Source organism: Lynx rufus, unplaced genomic scaffold, assembly GCF_022079265.1.
Source record: "Lynx rufus isolate CCGP_SWC_20201006 ecotype Redwood Valley unplaced genomic scaffold, mLynRuf1.p SCAF_4, whole genome shotgun sequence".
Lineage (NCBI taxonomy): Eukaryota > Metazoa > Chordata > Mammalia > Carnivora > Felidae > Lynx > Lynx rufus.
In genome coordinates, this window is record NW_025814856.1 from 10,108,068 (window position 1) to 10,126,110 (window position 18,043).

Below are 18,043 nucleotides of genomic sequence, written 5' to 3' on the forward strand. Positions count from 1 at the left end.
GGGAAATGTAAGGGTTAAATTGTAGTGTAGGGCTAACGCTTAGCTTGAAAAATAACAGCTTTGTTCTGACACTGAAGGTCAAAAGATAACAGCCTTGCTTTTACTCTTGTAAAGTAGGCTTTACCAATGAAGGAAACAAAAGTTCAAAGAAAAGAGCATCAAAGGCAAGGTCAAGGAGATCCACTGTTTGCAACTTCGAGGCAGAAAGTCTAAAATAAACACCTCATTAGGCAACCATTTCTAACTCATCTGGCAACTGTTTCTAATTCATCTGGGAACTGTTTCTCTGTTCTGTTCCCAGGTAATGATAAAACCATGTGATCAGCTTTAAAAACTCTGTACCCAGGCTGTTCGAGGCCACACTCTTATCAAGAGTGTTGGTCCTGATCGGTCAGCCTTGCCTCTCATTGTAAAAAACTTTGTTGTAACTGTCACTGGTGCCCGTAGCATTCTGTTTCAGGAGTCGTGTGGATGCAACAGGCTTAGGGGCCAAGTGTAGCTTTTTTCCATATGAAGACTATAACTCATGATTATGTTCTTGGAAAATCTAGGGGAGATTTACTTCTCGTGGGATAAGTCATTTGAAAAAAAATTTATTTTAAGATATCCAACTTGTCCCATTAGATACAGAAATTTCCAGGCATTTGTGTTCTAAGGCTGGGGAAAACACTGGGGATGTATGAAAATGGACAAAGGGGAAACTGTATGTCAGACAGAGAAGAAGCTTGATAAAGTGAGTTCCTTAAATGTATAGAGAAGTTGAAAGCAAACAAGTGGAAATTCCAGGAGAAAAACAGAAGGAGCAGATTCTCCTGCCAAAGTCTATTCAAGGAAGAGCAGTTCTTGGGTCTGAGGCTCTGCCCTGCAATCATGCACATGTCTCCAACCCCAAGACAGTTGGCCATTACATCACTTGAACCCAAAAAATTCTTTTCAGAGCACTCTTTATGTCTTTGTTCCTCAGGCTGTAGATGAAGGGGTTCAGCATGGGCGTGACCACCGTGTACATCACTGAGGCTGTGGCACTTGAGTGGGAGCTCTGGGTAGCAGCAGAGCTGAGGTACACGCCGAGCATCGTACAGTAAAATAAACACACGACCGACAGGTGAGATGCACAGGTGGAAAACGTTTTATACTTGCCCTTAGCTGATGCAATCCCACGTATAGAGGACACTATCTTGGAATAAGAGTAAAGGATCCCAGCAAAAGGACCACCACCCAGCAGGACAGCTGCAAGATACATCACCACATTATTAAGAAAGGTGTCAGAACAGGCAAGCTGGAGCATCTCATTGAGTTCACAGAAAAAGTGGGGGATATGCAAGTGTGTACAGAAGGACAGACGCAACATCATTAAACTTTGTAACAGGGAATTCAGGACACACATGATCCAGGACACCAGAACCAGCAGCCCACAGAGCCGGGGGTTCATGATGACCATGTAGTGCAGGGGGTGACAGATGGCCACAAACCGGTCATAGGCCATCACACTCAGGAGGAAGACGTCCAGTACAGCAAAGAGAATGAGAAAATAAATCTGTGTGATGCAGTCCTCATAAGTTATGACTTTGCTCTGAGTCTGGACGTTCACCAGCATCTTCGGAATCGTGGTGGAGGTGAAGCAAATATCTACGAAGGACAGGTTGGCGAGGAAGAAGTACATGGGTGTGTGGAGGTTGGGGTCTGTGCTGATGGCCAAAATTATGAGCAGGTTTCCAAACACAGTGATCAGGTACATGGAGAGGAAAAGCCCAAATATGAGGGGCTGCAGTTCTGGTCTCTCTGAAAATCCCAGGAGAAGAAATTCTGAAATTCGTGTTTTGTTGCTCAGTTCCATGTGGTGGAGGTGGCTTCTTGGAAAGAAGGAAATAATGTGAGTACATTTCACACAAACTTTCATTACTCACAGATTGAAATCTACTTTTATAGTTTGGAGTGCAGAAATTCATTTTAATATGTTGTATGTGGATATGGTCCCCTTCAGGAATGCAGTCGGACATATCTGATATGTTCTGTGTGTTTTTTTTTTCAATCAGCTTCTTTCCTAAGGAATCATATTTTATAGTTTTACTAAGAAGTTCTTCAAGAATTTCAGGAATATACACTGAGTGCTGACCATGTGTCAGGCACTATCTAAGGAATGAGCATAACGTGTTAAAGAAAAAAAGTCCTACAATGATAGAGAAAAAATATAAGCATATAAGAGAATTGTATAACTTTTTAGATGGTGAGGGGTGCATATGTGCATAGCACATGAAGAAAAGAAAAACAGGCATAAAGCAGAGCAAATAGGGCATTCTATTTTTGTGGGTATTTGGGCATATTCTGCAACAAGGTGATATTGGAACACAGACCTTGATACGAAAGAGAGGTAGATGTGGGATTATGGGGGAAATGCGTGCCCAGCAGACAGAATGCAGGTCGGTGCAGAGGCCCTGAGGAAGGTACTTGTTTCAAATGTTCAAGTCAAAAAGCAAAGCCAGCGCTGTAAGGGGAATGAGTCTGGGGGACACTGAGGACAGATGCTGTCACACATGTGATGACGGAAGTAGTCTCTCTGCTACAACTGTGACCTCAGGGCACAGGGCCGTTCTTGTCCACACTACCTCTCCCTCTGTATTCATCGTGCTGCAAAGACATCCCATGAACTGACAGATCTCCATCTTGGTGCCTGCTCTTGACTGAGTTCTGGCCCCTGTATTGTGTCACCTTGAGATTAGGAGTCCTGGCCCCTGTTGTGAGGACTGCTCACCCTCTACAAGTCACACAAACACACAAACACACAGGACACCGTGGTCTTCTGGGTTGTGTAATCCCCGTCTTACTGCCCATGCCATCCAGGTTATGCTGGGAATGGATACAACCCAAATAGACCAGATCAGCGAAATTTCCCCTGAAAAATGTAGAAATGGCTCCTGGAAATTTTAATTCTTAAGCCTCCCATGAACAAATGAAGTTGAAGCTCCATGTTGGGATGGCCATCTCCTGTTGTGTATTTCACAAACTTAAATATATGCATATGCTATGTCTGGGATGCAGCAAAGGCCGTCATAAGAGGAAAATATATAGCAATCCAGGCCTTCCTAAAGAAGGAAGAAAGATCTCAGATACACAACCTAACCTTATGCCTTAAGGAGCTGGAAAAAGAACAGCAAATAAAACCCAAAACCAGCAGAACACAGGAAATAATAAAGATTAGAGCAGAAATTAATGCTATCGAAACCAAAAAAACAGTAGAACAGATCAATGAAACCAGAAGCTGGTTCTGTGAAATAATTAACAAAACTGATAAACCTCTAGCCAGTTTGATCAAGAAGAAAAAGGAAAGGACCCAAATAAATAAAATCAAGAATGAAAGAGGAGACATCACAACCAACACAACAGAAATAAAAACAATAATAAGAGAATATTATAAGCAATTATATGCCAATAAAATAGGTAATGTGGAAGAAATGGACAAATTCCTAGAAACATATACACTACCAAAACTGAAACAGGAAGAAATAGAAAATTTGAACAGACCCATAACCAGTAAGGAAATCGAATTAGTAATAAAAATTCTGCCAAAAAACAAGAGTCCAGGGCCAGATGGCTTTCCAGGCAAATTCTACCAAATATTTAAGGAAGAGTTAACACCTATTCTCTTGAAACTGTTCCAAAAAAAAAAAAAATAGAAATGGAAGGAAAACTTCCAAACTCTTTCTATGAAGCCAACATTACCTTGATTCCAAAACCAGACAGAGACCCCACTGAAAAGGAGAACTAGAGACGAATTTCCCTGATGAACATGGATGCAAAAATCCTCAACAAGATATTAGCCAACTGGATCCAACAATATATTAAAAAAATTATTCACCACGACCAAGCTGGATTTATACCTGGGGTGCAGGGCTGGTTCAATATCTACAAAACAATTAACGTGATTCATCACATCAATAAAAGAAAGGACAAGAACCATATGATTCTCTCATTAGATGCAGAGAAAGCATTTGACAAAATACAGCATCCTTTCTTGATAAAAACCCTCAAGAAAGTAGGGATAGAAGGAGCATACCTCAAGATCATAAAAGCTATATATGAACCACCCAACGCTAATATCATCCTCAGTGGGGAAAAACTGAGAGCTTTCCCCCTAAGGTCAGGAACAAGACAGGGATGTCCACTCTCGCCACTGTTATTCAACTTAGTATCAGAAGTCTTAGCCTCTGCGATCAGACAACACAAAGAAATAAAAGGCATCCAAATCGGCCAGGAGGAGATCAAACTTTCACTCTTCGCAGATGACGTGATACTCTATATGGAAAACCCAAAAGATTCCACCAAAACTGCTAGAACTGATTCATGAATTTGGCAAAGCTGCAGGATATAAAATCAATGCACAGAAATCGATTGCATTCCTATACACCAACAATGAAGCGACAGAAAGAGAAATCAAGGAATTGATCCCATTTACAGTTGCACAAAAAACCATAAACTACCTAGGAATAAATCTAAACAAAGAGGTGAAAAATCTGTACACTGAAAACTATAGAAAGCTTATGAAAGAAATTGAAGAAGACACAAAAACATGGAAAAAGACTCCATGCTCCTGGATAGGAAGAACAAATGTTGTTAAAATATCGATACTACCCAAAGCAATCTACATATTCAATGCAATCACTATCAATGTAACACCAGAATTCTTCACAGAGCTAGAACAAATAATCCTGAAATTTATATGGAACAAGAGAAGACCCTGAATTACCAAGGCTATCTTGAAAAAGAAAACCAAAGCAGGAGGCATGACAATCCCAGACTTCAAGCTATACTACAAAGCTGTAATCATCAAGACAGTATGGTACTGGCACAAGAACAGACACTCAGATCAATGGAACAGAATAGAGAACCCAGAAATGGACCCACAAACCTATGGGCAACTAATCTTTGACAAAGCAGGAAAGAATATCCAACAGAATAAAGACAGTGTCTTCAGCAAGTGGTGCTGGGAAAACTGGACAGCAATTTGCAGAAGAATGAACCTGGACCACTTTCTTACACCAGACACAAAAATAAAGTTAACATGGATGAAAGACCTAAATAGAAGACAGGAAGCCATCAAAATCCTCGAGGAGAAAGCAGGCAAAAACCTCTTTGATCTTGGCCACAGCAACTTCTTACTGAACACGACTCTGGAGGCAAGGGAAACAAAAGCAAAAATGAACTGGGACCTACCTCATCAAAACAAAAAGCTTCTGCACAGCGAAGGAAACGATCAGCAAAACTAAAAGGCAACCGACAGAATGGGACAAGATATTTGCAAATGACATATCAGAGAAAGGGCTAGTATCCAAATTCTATAAAGAACTTATCAAACTCAACACCCAAGAAACAAATAATCCAGTGAAGACATGGGCAAAAGACACGAATAGACACTTCTCCAAGGAAGACATCCAGATGGCCAACCGACACATGAAAAAATGCTCCACATCACTCATCATCAGGGAAATACAAATCAAAACCACAATGAGATACCACCTCACACCTGTCAGGGTGGCTAACATTAACAACTCAGGCAATAACAGATGTTGGCGAGGATGCAGAGAGAGAGGATTTCTTTTGCATTATTGGTGGCAACGCAAGCTGGTGCAGCCACTCTGGAAAACAGTATGCAGATTACTCAAAAAACTAAAACTAGAACTACCCTACGACCCAGCAATTGCACCACTAGGCATTTATCTACTAGGGATACAGGTGTGCTGTTTTGAAGGGACACATGCACCCCCATGTTTATAGCAGCACTATCAACAATAGCCAAAGTATGGAAAGAGCCCAAATGGCCATCGATGGATGAATGGATAAAGAAGATGTGGTATGTAGATATACAATGGAGTATTACTCGGCAATCAAAAAGAATGAAATCTTGCCATTTGCAACTACGTGGATGGAACTGGAGGGTATTATGCTAAATGAAACTAGTCAGTCAGACAAAGACAAAAATCATATGACTTCACTCATATGAGGACTTTAAGAGACAAAACAGATGAATATAGGGAATAGAAACAAAAATAATATAAAAACAGGGAGGGGGCAAAACAGAAGGGACTCATAAATATGGAGAACAAACTGAGGGTTATTGCAGGGGTTGTGGGAGGGGGATGGGCTAAATGGGTAAGGGGCACTAAGGAATCTACTCCTGAAATCGTTGTTGTACTATATGCTAACTAATTTGGATGTAAATTTAAAAAAATAAAAAATTAAATTGAAAAAACTTTAAAAAATAAACTAGATTGAAGACATATATATATATATACATATTAAACATATGTATTAAACATATTAAACAAATGTATGTATGTATACACATATATATACACATATATGCATACATACATTTGTTTAATACGTGGAAAGACATAGGGATGGTGAATGAAATGGATGAGGCAGAGTGTGGAGAATAAGCTTAGGAATTCCCTGAGCTTGCACCGATGAGTTAACAAGGCATAAAGAAAGAGAAAGCCACAGGATGAAGGCATCCAACATTAGGTAAACAGGGCAAAGGTCCCCAGTATAGGACAAAAGTATAGGAATAGGAAATCTCAGGATGGAAGCATCCAAAATGAGGGGAAAAGGTTAGATATTCAGGGCGGTAATGCCCCCCCCCCATTTAGTACAATAGCAGAAAGCTGCTTTCCCAGGAAGGAAGGACCCAAATAGGTCAACAGGTAAGCAGGGCTATGGACCTCAGCAAGGGGAAGTTGCCCCAAGGGAAGCTAATTAGCAAAAGAAAGGTGCCTTATTGACCCCAAGGTAGCATGCTCTGTCTTGTGCCCTAGGCAAGTTTAGGGAAACAGAGGTGGTGCCTCATGTCTGCTGTAAACAACCACTTGCCCAGTGCCAGGATATCTTCAAAGCCCCCTTTCCCTCACACACCTGAGTTAATGTTGATGGTTTATTGCACATCTGTCATACTTGTAAACCTTCTGATCCTAATAAAAATGGAGCAAGGACCTTTACTCGGGGCTCTTGTCTCCTCCCAGACATTAGCCTCTCTTAGATTTTAACCCTGCATCCACTCTCTTGCTGGACAAGAGAGAACTCCAGACCCAGAGTCTCTGACAGATGGTGACCCCGACATGATCAGAGTCAAGAGGACTATAGGCTGATGTGGCTAGAACCCGGGGTGGCCAGGAGGCGGTGCAACTCAAGGACTGCAGGACCCGAGGAACGACCAAAGAGCTCCAAGAAAAATGCATGGGGTTACAGTCTCTTCCTGACAAGGTAAGAGATAAAGCGAAACTATATTACGATTTGCTGCTGCGGAACTTTTGGGAGATTTATTATAGGAAACTCCCTCTCCCCAAAACAGGAACAATACATTCGTATTTTGTAATCATTGGGAAAGGTGGCCGACACTATCCTCAATCAGAAAGCACTCCTTAAATATCTAATGATTACCCAGCAACACTGCCCTTGGTTCCCAAAACAATGTACTTGTTAAGTCCCAAGGACTTGATATTTGGGAACAAGTAGGGAAAACATTTAAAGCTGGGCATTCTGAGGGGGTTAATGTCCCCCAAAGGTAATCCTCACTTAGCCCATTGTCCATACTGCCCTTGAGTTCAGAGGATGTAGATAAAGATGTAAACTTACCCAGGGGCTCCTGGGTGGCTCAGTCAGTGAAGGGTCTGACTTCAGCTCAGTTCATGATCTCAAGGCTCATGAGTTCGAGCCCCACATCAGGCTCTGTGCTGACAGCTCAGAGCCTGGGGCCTGCTTCGGGTTCTGTGTCTCCCTCTCTCTCTGTCCTTCCCCCGCTCATGCTCTGTCTCTCTCTCTCTCCTTCAAAACAAATAAACATTAAAAAAATAATTTAAAAGAAAGATTAAAGATGTAAAATTACCCCAAATAGAGGAAAAACCTGAACTTTTCATAGTCAACCTGTGCCTTCGGTGCCTTTGCAGCCAAAAGATACTCCTCCTCTCCCAAAAGGGTGGGAAGATACGGAGCCTCTAAAAACCTCACCGACCGGTTCTGATAAAGTCCTCACCCCAATGTGAAAGTACTTTAAGGAAGCCAGTAAGGCGGGTAAGTTCCAGCGGTTTCCCGCTGTCAGGCAAAGTGGGCAATAGGTCCATGGAGGCCTGCTCTTTCCAGTAGCAAAAGAATTGCAAAAATCAGTTCAGCTGTATGTCCATCACAGCCCTATTACAATCGACATTTTGGAAAATACTTGGGGTACTTATTCCATGGGTGCCTGGGACTGGGGCTCTCTTATGAGCATCATTTTGACCCCAGCCCAGTATGCTGTCTGTGCCCAAGAGTTTCATGCTGCTTGCGTGGCTCCCGCTATGCAGAACTTTGACACTGCTATTCCGGTGTCCTTGGGGGAGGGGGGAGGGGCGGCTGGGGGGACACGCAGATAAAATGTAATTAAGATAGACATGTCTTTTAAATTATTAAAATTAAATAGTAAAACTTTATTCTACTGAGGCTTACTGAAGGCCAAATAAGCTCCTGTGATCTCTGTTCCAATTTGTTAGCAAAAGGACGACTTACAGTAATAGTTAACTTTGTCTCACAGTTTTCATGGGTAATTGTTAAAATAGCTTTCAGGGTCTTTGGGAACCTAAAACTTTAGCGTTTTGCTCAAAGGATAAATTGAATTAAGTTCATCGGACATTTAGGCCTCTTCCACATCAAACAGAACGCTAAAACATTGCTTACTAAACACGGTTTATGCTTCCGACTTCTTATGGCAAAGACAAAAAAAACGAAGAACAGGTAAATCCATTAAAAAACACGCATTATGCTTAATGGATTCATAAGTCGGCCACCTAAAAACTTTCTGATGTAACAGACAATTCACAGTTGGTTACTATTTAATTTTCAATGGAGACGAAAGGTTTCTAAGAGTTAAAATTCTGCTAAATGCTATTAAGGCTGATGGAAATAAGTAACTTCGTATAGTAAAAAGTAAGAGATATGTAAGAAAGATTAAAAAATGAAAATACGTGTTTGTTGAAGGTAATAAACAAATACATAAACATGTTTATTTATAAATAAATATATATTTATATTTTATAAATAAATAAATAATTTTTATTAAATATAACTTATTGTCTTATAAATTAAAGAAATAATTTGCATATTTATTGCAAATTAAATAAATAAAAATGTTTTATTATGATTATAATTGGTTTCCATACAACACTCAGTGCTCATCCCAACAGGTGCCCTCCTCAATGCCCGTCACCCACTTTCCCCTCTCCCCCACGCCCCATCAACCCTCAGTTTGTTCTCAGTATTTAAGAGTCTCTTATGGTTTGCCTCCCTCCCTCTCTGTAAGTTTTTTTTCCCCCTTCCCCTCCCCCATGGTCTTCTGTTAAGTTTCTCAGGATCCACATAAATAAATAAATAGATAAATAAATAAATAAATAAATAAATAAATAAATAAATAAAATTTTAACTAAAAGGGGGAAAAAAAGGACAACGTGCCCTTTTAAGTTGTTTTACTGAAGACTTGGTTAGAATTAGCCATTCCTTATAATCCACAAGGCCAAGCAATTGTAAAATGAGCACATCATACACTCGAAAAGCATGTTACACAAACCAAAAGGGGGAGAGGCCCCTGGCTGTCTGTGATGAGGGAGCCTAAGGCAAGCTGACCGTCCGCAAACATCCCCTCCCAACCAGGTGGGATGTGTGTGATATTCCTTGGGCACTCCCGCTGCCCAAGAACAAAGGAAAGGGGCAAACAGAGGGTGAACTGATGGAGATCGCAGTCCAGCAGGACCTGAGTCTCCATCACCTCTCCACAGTGATGGGGGAAACAGAGGCAGAAGGAAATGGCTAACAGAACTCCATTTCCTTACACCCTGCAGCCCACTGACAAATACGTGAGGCTGGCAGAGTAAAACGTTTCTCCAGGAACTCCTTGCTGTCTTACTGCTTTGCTAGAGGGAAGAACTACCTTCACTTGACACTAGCTAGGCCTCCAGTAACCTGGGAGTTGTCTTTAGCATATGAAAATCTCACTGGGAACTCCCCCTGGACCTTACCTCCCCCAGCTCCATAGTGCAAAACCAGTCTCTCCTCAGGGTCCCTGGGCAGCTCTTCCTGCCCGCGGGTCCTGTCCCCATGCCTCAATAAATCACCTCTTGGCACAAAAGACGTCTTCGAGAATTCCTTCTTGGTCGTCGGCTCCAGACCCCACGAACCCCACTAGCACCCCAAAAAACCTCATCAGTCTGCATGACAACCTCAGCTCCTTCTTGATCATGCTATGATTACTCTTCACTTTTTAAATCTTAATCCTCAAGGACTGACTACAGCTGAGTGACATTCTTCAAAACCAGATAAACCCTCTCACCCTATGGCGCTACGTAAACCCCCCGAACGGGGGCCCACACGGACTGGGCCCACTCAACTTCTCACCTGCGGTCGAGGATATGCCTGCGTACTTTCAGATTCTGGACTTCTGTGGATTCCCTCTCGGTTGCTGAAGGCTTACCGTGGCATGATGGAGACACCCGGGATATCTTCCCATGAGCCAGGGCATCCAGAGAATGATTCTGAATGAGCAGCCCCTGTCCCCCTTCTTCAAGATGGAAGAAGCCTCTTGGTGGACTCCCCATCCTGAAGCCACTCCACAAACACAAATCCCTGCCCCTGATAGAACATGGGGAAGCCTTAAACGTCTGTCTACCGTCATCCTCTTACAAGAAAATTACATTGCATATACCCTGATTCACATCTGATGGCCACGATTTCCATCACTAACAGGAATTTGATATGTGTAACCCTGATTCCCCTCCTTGCTCTCATTTGTCCAAGCCAACCTCAGTATTCATATTGGGCTCATCTCTTTAACCCACCTATATTTGACAGCCTAACACTTCTGGACTGGGATATTCCTATTGGCCATTATGACACTGAGTTCCTGGGAGGAGCCAATCTTAACCCGCCCTTCCAAACGGGACAAGACCATTGGCTTTCTATGCCAAGACCTCAATGGTGGCTTCCTCCAGCACCTCCTGTGTGTGTTACTAAACTTAGCAACTTATCTGCTTGTCTCCAACTAAAAATCAGCTGGCTTTTATATGTACAGCTCAAAACCTCTACAAGGCCAGACAATTTTACCTCCTTCTCAGCCACAAGCTTCATATACCTCAAAAAAAACAAACAAACATATCTCACACTCCTAATGTTCTAGCTTGCTCTACTCTCAAATATTCAGACCATCCCTGGAACATTCTCCCTGGACAACCTGTTATGGAGAAACAGCATAATCTTCGCTGGGGCAATTGAACTATTATTGACAGGGGTCCTAGAGGACATCGTGAAACAAAATACTGTAATAAGACCGTACCTTTTGGCCAGCCTAGTAGGGAGAATATTGTTTTGAAAGACAGAGGCTTGTCTGGCCCTATAATTTCTGCACATAAAAGGAAGTTAAAAGGACCTGGGCTTGTTAACCTTTGGAAGGTAGGCCTTCCCTTCTTCATTCATACTGTTAGCCAAGGTGAAATTTATGTAAATTGACATATCAACATAACTTGGGCCTCCCCGCACAACCATCAATTTGCAGGGGCCACTATTTGTATCCCTTCTTCCTACCTTCTCTTTGCTACCTCCACTTTACAGATCAAACAACTAGAAAATAATTATAATATCTCTACCTCCCAGGGCTGGCTTGTGTCCTGCGTAAATAATGATAATATCACCCAATTAAACATCTCCTCTTTATTAGCACTTAAGCGCATCTCGGCCTGGCTTCCTGTTAATAGCTCTCAGCCCTATACGCATCCATCGGGACTAGGAGCTCTTTCCAAGCTTGTTCAACACTGGCACTCAGCTGCAAGGCAGAAATGATGTGTTGGCCTGTTAATCACGGGCATCCTAGCAGCAGCAGGCATTATCGCTTCTGCCACTGTAGCTGGACTCAGCCTGCACCGTACTATCCAGACAGCCCGTGTCCTTAATAAATTTACGGTCAACACTACGAAAGAATTTATAAGCCAGACTTCCATTGATAAACAAGTTCTGGCCCGCCTCGAAGCCCTTCAGGCGTCAGTGGAATTTATTGGAAAAGACAGGAGGCCTTGTCCCTCCGCTCTAAACTGTCCTGCGACCCTAACTACCAGCATATTTGCATGGCTGGCATTCCTTATAATCACTCCCAAGCTTGGGATGCTGTCCAGACACACTTTTGCAGTGTCTTCTCTCCCTACAACTCTAACAATATAGAAAATCTAGATGTGACATTGTGCCGACAGCTACAATATGCAGAAGATCAGCTTAAAAATGAACGGGCTGATTCCTGGGCAATGTGGCGCGACCTAAATCCTTTCTCACTTACAGCCAACACTCATCTCAAATTCTGGATAACTCTGGGAAGCGGAATGCTTCCACTGAGGCTCTTTTTGTGTCTTTGCGGAATCACCCTCCAAGCCTTCCTACAACAAACGAAGGACCAGGAGCTCATCATGACGGTCCTGGAACACGAAACTAGAAGAACCAAGAAAAACAAAAGGGGGCAACTGTGGGGAATAAGCTTAGGAATTCCCTGAGCTTGCACAGATGCGTTAACAAGGCATAAAGAGACACAGGATGAAGGCATCCAACATTAGGCAAACAGGGCACAGGTCCCCACCACAGGACAAAAGTATAGGAATGGGAAATCTCTGCATAGAAGCATCCAAAATGAGGGGAAAAGATTAGGTATTCAGGACTGAAACGCCCCCCAACTGAATACAATAGCAGAAAGCTGCTTTCCCAGGAAGGAAGGACTAAAATTAGGTAAATGGGTAAACAGGGCCATAGACCTCAGCAAGGGGAAGTTGCCCCGAGGGGAGCTAATTAGCAAAAGAAAGGTGCCTTGTAGACCCTAAGGTAGCCTGCTTTGTCTGGCTTGCCCCTAGGCCAGTTCAGGTAAACAGAGGTGGCTCCTCATGTCTGCTGTAAACAACCTTCTGCCCCAGGATTTGTTTTGCATTGACCCAAACCCCTAACACCACACGTCTTCAAAGCCCCACTTCCCCCACGCCCATGAGTTAATATGGACGGTTCCATCGTCCCTGTGCACACCCATCAAGCCTGTAAGCCTCCTGATCCTAATGAAAGCAGAACAAGGACCCTTACTTGGGGCTCTGGTCTCCTCCCTGACATTAGCCTCACTCGCATTATAATCATCCCTTGCTAGACAAGACCCAGAGTCTGGACAGCAGAGCAAGGATCCAGTAAGCTCAGGGGGTCCCTGAGGGATTGTGACGAACAGCAACCTCCCTCGCTTCTGGAAGCTTTGCACCCGACCACCTCCCCCGATGCCCAGCAAAAACCACGTGAGAACACATTTACGTCCCCCCAAAGATGAAAGTGCTGAAATCTTCCTAATGTCAAACACCTTACATATGGCGGGGCCAAGGGAAAAAATGAGCGAAGGGATAAGCCAACACTTCACAAAAGGAAGCACACACGATTGGCTGCAAGGTGCGCAGTTACAAGGTCAACCACGGAAGACTTCGCTTTCACGTGCCTCTCACATCATTACTTGGGCAATTCCTCTTCATGGGGGCTGACAGCAGGTGAGGGCAGCCCTGTTATCCCTTTCACTTTTTAATGTTTATTTCTTTGAGAGAGAGAGCACAAGCAGGGGAGGGAGAGAGGGAGAGAGCACAAGCAGGGGAGGAGGGAGAGAGAGAGAGAGAGCAAGCACACAAGCAGGGGAGGGACAGAGAGAGTCCCAAGCAGGCTCCATGCCATCAGCACAGAGCCCAACATGGCGCTGGACCTCACGAACGGTGAGATCTGAGCTGAGCCGAAACCAAGAAGAGGTCTCTTAACCCACTGAGCCACCCAGGCGCTCATCTCCCTTCCCTATGTGATGTCCTTTCATTGATACTCTTGGACTCTGGGTATTGGGTCTCTTTTTCACAAACCCAAGGGCACCTCGAATCCTCATTCTGTATGTCAGCCAGTAGACAGAGGCTTCCCCAGACCATGCTCTGTAAATGCTCCCGACATCACGACAGTCCAGTTTTGTACCAAAACTTGTTTCATATGATTATGCTTGACCGCATGATGCCATCCGTATATTTATATTATTGTTCTCTGTCCATGATGCTACACAGAAACATACGCTAGTGAAGGGATTTCACCTTCTTTGTTCACAAGGTTTAATTTCCGTTTAGTTGGAAAAGGTTGAATTGGTATATAACAGCTAGAATAAATGAATATCTAAACCAGTGCTGGCAGCAATGGATATCTATCTGGAAGAATATGCAACTGGTCCCCTCCTCAGACACTTCACGAAAATTCAGAGGGATTATGACCCCAGTGTAAGTGTAGCCATACAACATAGCAGAACATCAAGGAAACTACATATAACATTCAAGATGAGCAAACCCACTAAATAAAGCCATAATCTCAGAAGTAAGAAGATAGATTTATTTAAATAAAATTTAAAAATTTTATGATCAAAATATGTTGCAAAAACCAATTGAGAAACAATGATCTCAGGAAATCATTTGAAATGCTGATAGTGTTTTAAAAAGAGAGAGAGAGAGACAGAGAGAGAAACCTATGGGCATATAATAATAATAAAACCAACCAGACGGTCATCAAACATATGACCCTGGCTGAAACTGAGGGATAGTTTAGGAAAATAACAAGATTTAGGAAAATAACAAGAACTGTCTCCTTCACCCAGCAGTCTGGAAAAAAACTTACAGGGCTGTTACATTGTTTGTGGTTGAAACTTTCAAAAAGGAGCCAAAGGGTTATTCTGAATTTGTTGGCCTAAGGGTAAGTGTTACAAGGTGGAAGGCAGAACCTGAAAGCAGCTGTATTACAGATACTGACATTCTTTAACCAGGAGCTTCCCAGTCTCTGCACCCATCCTGCCCAGAGCCTGCCCTGTGTAGGGGAGCGTCCTGTGCCCTGTAAGATGTTCAGAGCATCCCTGACCTCTGTGCACCCCTCTCCAGCGTGACAGACAAAGTGTCTCCAGACATTGATCAATGTCCCCCGGGGGACAAAATTACACCTGATTAGAACCACACATTGAATTTAACAATCTCAACATAGTTTTTCTAGCATGCCCATAATAGCAATTGAATGAAAAAGAATAAGAAAGCTCTTCAAGAGTGTGAATGGCACTCCCTCTGAAACTGACACAGCCACTGAATAAATACATGAATTACTTAATTAAGCAAACAAACACAGTGACCACTTGCTCTGGGCTACGTTGGATTGGCTCTCAAGTGGTGACAGCTAATGATCTTGGCTTCCATTCTCTCTGACCCTCTCACCCACGGTCCACTGCGCTGTTGGACTCACCTGGCTGGGGTGTCTGACGGGAAGGTCTCCTTGTGGAAGCCTGAATGCCTCCCTGGATAGCAGATGATAGGGACTAAAGCTCTGCCCTCACCCGAGACAGCAGGAGGCAGTGAAGCATCAGTCCTCAGCCAGAACGAGGATTCAGAACAAACAGAAAAGCTTGCCCCTTCCTGTGCAAGGTTGCACGGGCTGACAGACAGGAGACCAGGAGATATTTACAGCTCCCTGTTGTCTGCTCATTAGGTATATGTTCCCTCTTCTTACTCCAGCACAGTTCCCAAGTGGAACACTTTTGCACACATAGGAAATTTCTCTAATGAACCATGTTCCCAAGAGACCAGTTTAGAAGTAGTGAATCCTCAGGGACACCAGGGTGGCTCAGTCGGTTGGGCGTCAGACTTCAGCTCAGGTCATGGTCTTGTGGTTTGTGAGTTCGAGCCCTGCTTTGGGTCTGTGCTGGCAGCTTGGAGTCTGGAGCCTGCTTCAGATTCTGTGTCTCCCTCTCTCTCTGCTCCTTCCCCACTCTCAGTGTCTGTCTCTCAAAACTAAACATTAAAAAAAAAGTAGGGAATCCAGTTGGATGGGCTTGTTTTTGTTTTTGTTTTTTTTTTACTCCTTTTCCTTCAGCTTTCCTCCCTCCTGGTGAGTAAATCTCCCAGCACCTTATCTCAGCTCCCAGTTACGGTTTCCTCCAGGTCTGAGACTGAGGGATCCTGCCTGGACTAGGTCTCTTTATCTTCAAAGCATTGACTTGCGGTGGGGACCCAGCTATCTCCAGACGTGTTTACTCTTCTCTTAAATGAGGTGGAGAACTCGGTTCTTCTGATAATAAACCTTGGGCACTACGTATCTACGGTTCAAGATACGTTTGCCATTGCAATTAGGACTTTCTTACTTTATCTCAAGCTAAAAGCTGTCACTTAGTCCCACTTATAAAGGCCTTGTTGATTATAAGAGGTATACTTAGGTCTTTGCACATGCCATCACCTGTATCGAGCATTTACAGGGAATGTTTAATTCAATGTTCTGTGAACGTGTCGTCCCTGAGAAACTCCATTTCTAAACTCCATTCTCCAGGCGGGAATGTGCTCGGCGGCATCTAGTGACCTGCCCGAAGTCAGTGCTCGAGGATGTGGGCCTTGAGTGGGATTCTGTCGGATGCTTCTGGTTCTCAAGCTTGGGGGCAGTGGTTCTCGACCAGAAATGAATTTTCCCCCGGGGATGTCTGGTGACGTCTGAAGGGATGCTGCTAAACACCTCGTCCACAAGAAGCAGCCTCCAAAAATAGACTTAAGCTGTCCCAAAGGTCTGGTGCACCAAGTGAGAAAACCTGTTCCAGACCAGCCCTTCTCCAGCCTCACATGGTCTACAAATGTTAATGAATCCACACGGATCCTGCTGCAAATGCCGCATCTGAGTGATAGTTCCCGGGTGGCCCAGAGCTTCTGCGTTTTTGACAAGCTCTCACTTGTCGTTTATGTGCAAGTTCCAGTCCGTGTACCACTCTTTGGTTAGCAAGGGTGTGATCCTGTGTTAGAGACAGATGTAGGTAGTTTTAGAGATCTCCTATACAAAAAATCATCGTTGCATGTAATTTGGAGGAAATAGTGTATCCCTCCTTCTGGAGGCTGTGTCAGTTCTGTGTTTGCTTCTTTTATAGGCAGGCACTAGTGTGGCACAAAATAATACACCCGGGATTTGGTTTTTTCGTGTATCTATTATTTTGTCATAGTTTTAGTACAGTTGACACACAAGGTTACAACAGTGGGAGGTGCGGGCTTCCAGTTATGGGACGAATAAGCCATGGGAATAAAAGGCCCAGCATAAGGAATGCGGTCAATTTATTGTAATGGTGCAGCCCGGGGACAGACAGTAGCTGCTCTCATGGTGACAGAGCATAATGTATAAACTAGTCAAATCACCTGAAAACAATACACTTTTGAAAAAGACTTTTTAGAAGACAGAGGAGGAGCCTCCCAAGCAGGTCCACATCCTAATCAGTGCTTACGAACATGGTATTTTCTAGAGCTCAGGGAATCAAGGTAGGTGATTGAACAGGGCTGCCAATCAGCTGCCATTCAGATACAACGATTAGCTGTGATTGTCCAGGTGGCACTAAGGTAGTCGCGACAGTCCTCCAAATGTTGAGGAGGGAGTCAAAAGAGTTGGTGTCAGAGAGACTTTGAAACTGCTACCCTGTCGGCTCTGAAGGTGGAGGGAGAGCCATGACCAAAGAATGCAGGTGACCGGCGACAGAGGCTGGAAATGGAAAGGAAACAGATTCTCCCCTGAGCCTCCAGTAAGAAGTCAACCCTGCAGACTTCCTGCTATTAGCCCGATGAGACTCCTTCCGAGCTCTGACTCCAGAACTGTAAGGGTGTGTATGTTTTAAGCAGCTAGTGTGGAGATATTTTACAGCAGCGGTAGAACTCTCATACTGACATAGTCAATACAATTATTTGAGGAAACTGAGTTTAAGACTCTGAATTCACTCATCATCTTCCCCAGGAAAAGGTTATTTGACATGTGAGGAACCCACAGTAAGTAGGAAAAAAATGAAATTGATTTCGATATATTCTGCCCCATCAGCTGGTACAGTGATTTCCCCGGGGTAGAAATGTGAGTGTCGTCTGACTACAAGGCCTTTGAGGCTGCAAGTCCAGAAAAGGAACCCATGATCAAAATTAAGGTCACCCTTTGTAATTTAAGATTTTGTGTCTGTATTTCT

General features: G+C 43.5%; 1 protein-coding gene across 1 annotated transcript; it reads right to left on the minus strand.

Moving 5' to 3' along the window:
• Window positions 1-904: 904 nt before the first annotated feature.
• LOC124524779 (olfactory receptor-like protein OLF4) lies at window positions 905-15,520 on the minus strand. Its single transcript, XM_047097179.1, has 2 exons — window positions 15,316-15,520; window positions 905-1,850 (listed from the first exon to the last, which is right to left on the minus strand). Exon 2 carries the CDS (start codon window positions 1,835-1,837, stop codon window positions 905-907), a length of 933 nt encoding a protein of 310 aa, XP_046953135.1. The 5' UTR covers window positions 1,838-1,850; window positions 15,316-15,520.
• Between the last annotated feature and the right edge of the window lie 2,523 nt (window positions 15,521-18,043).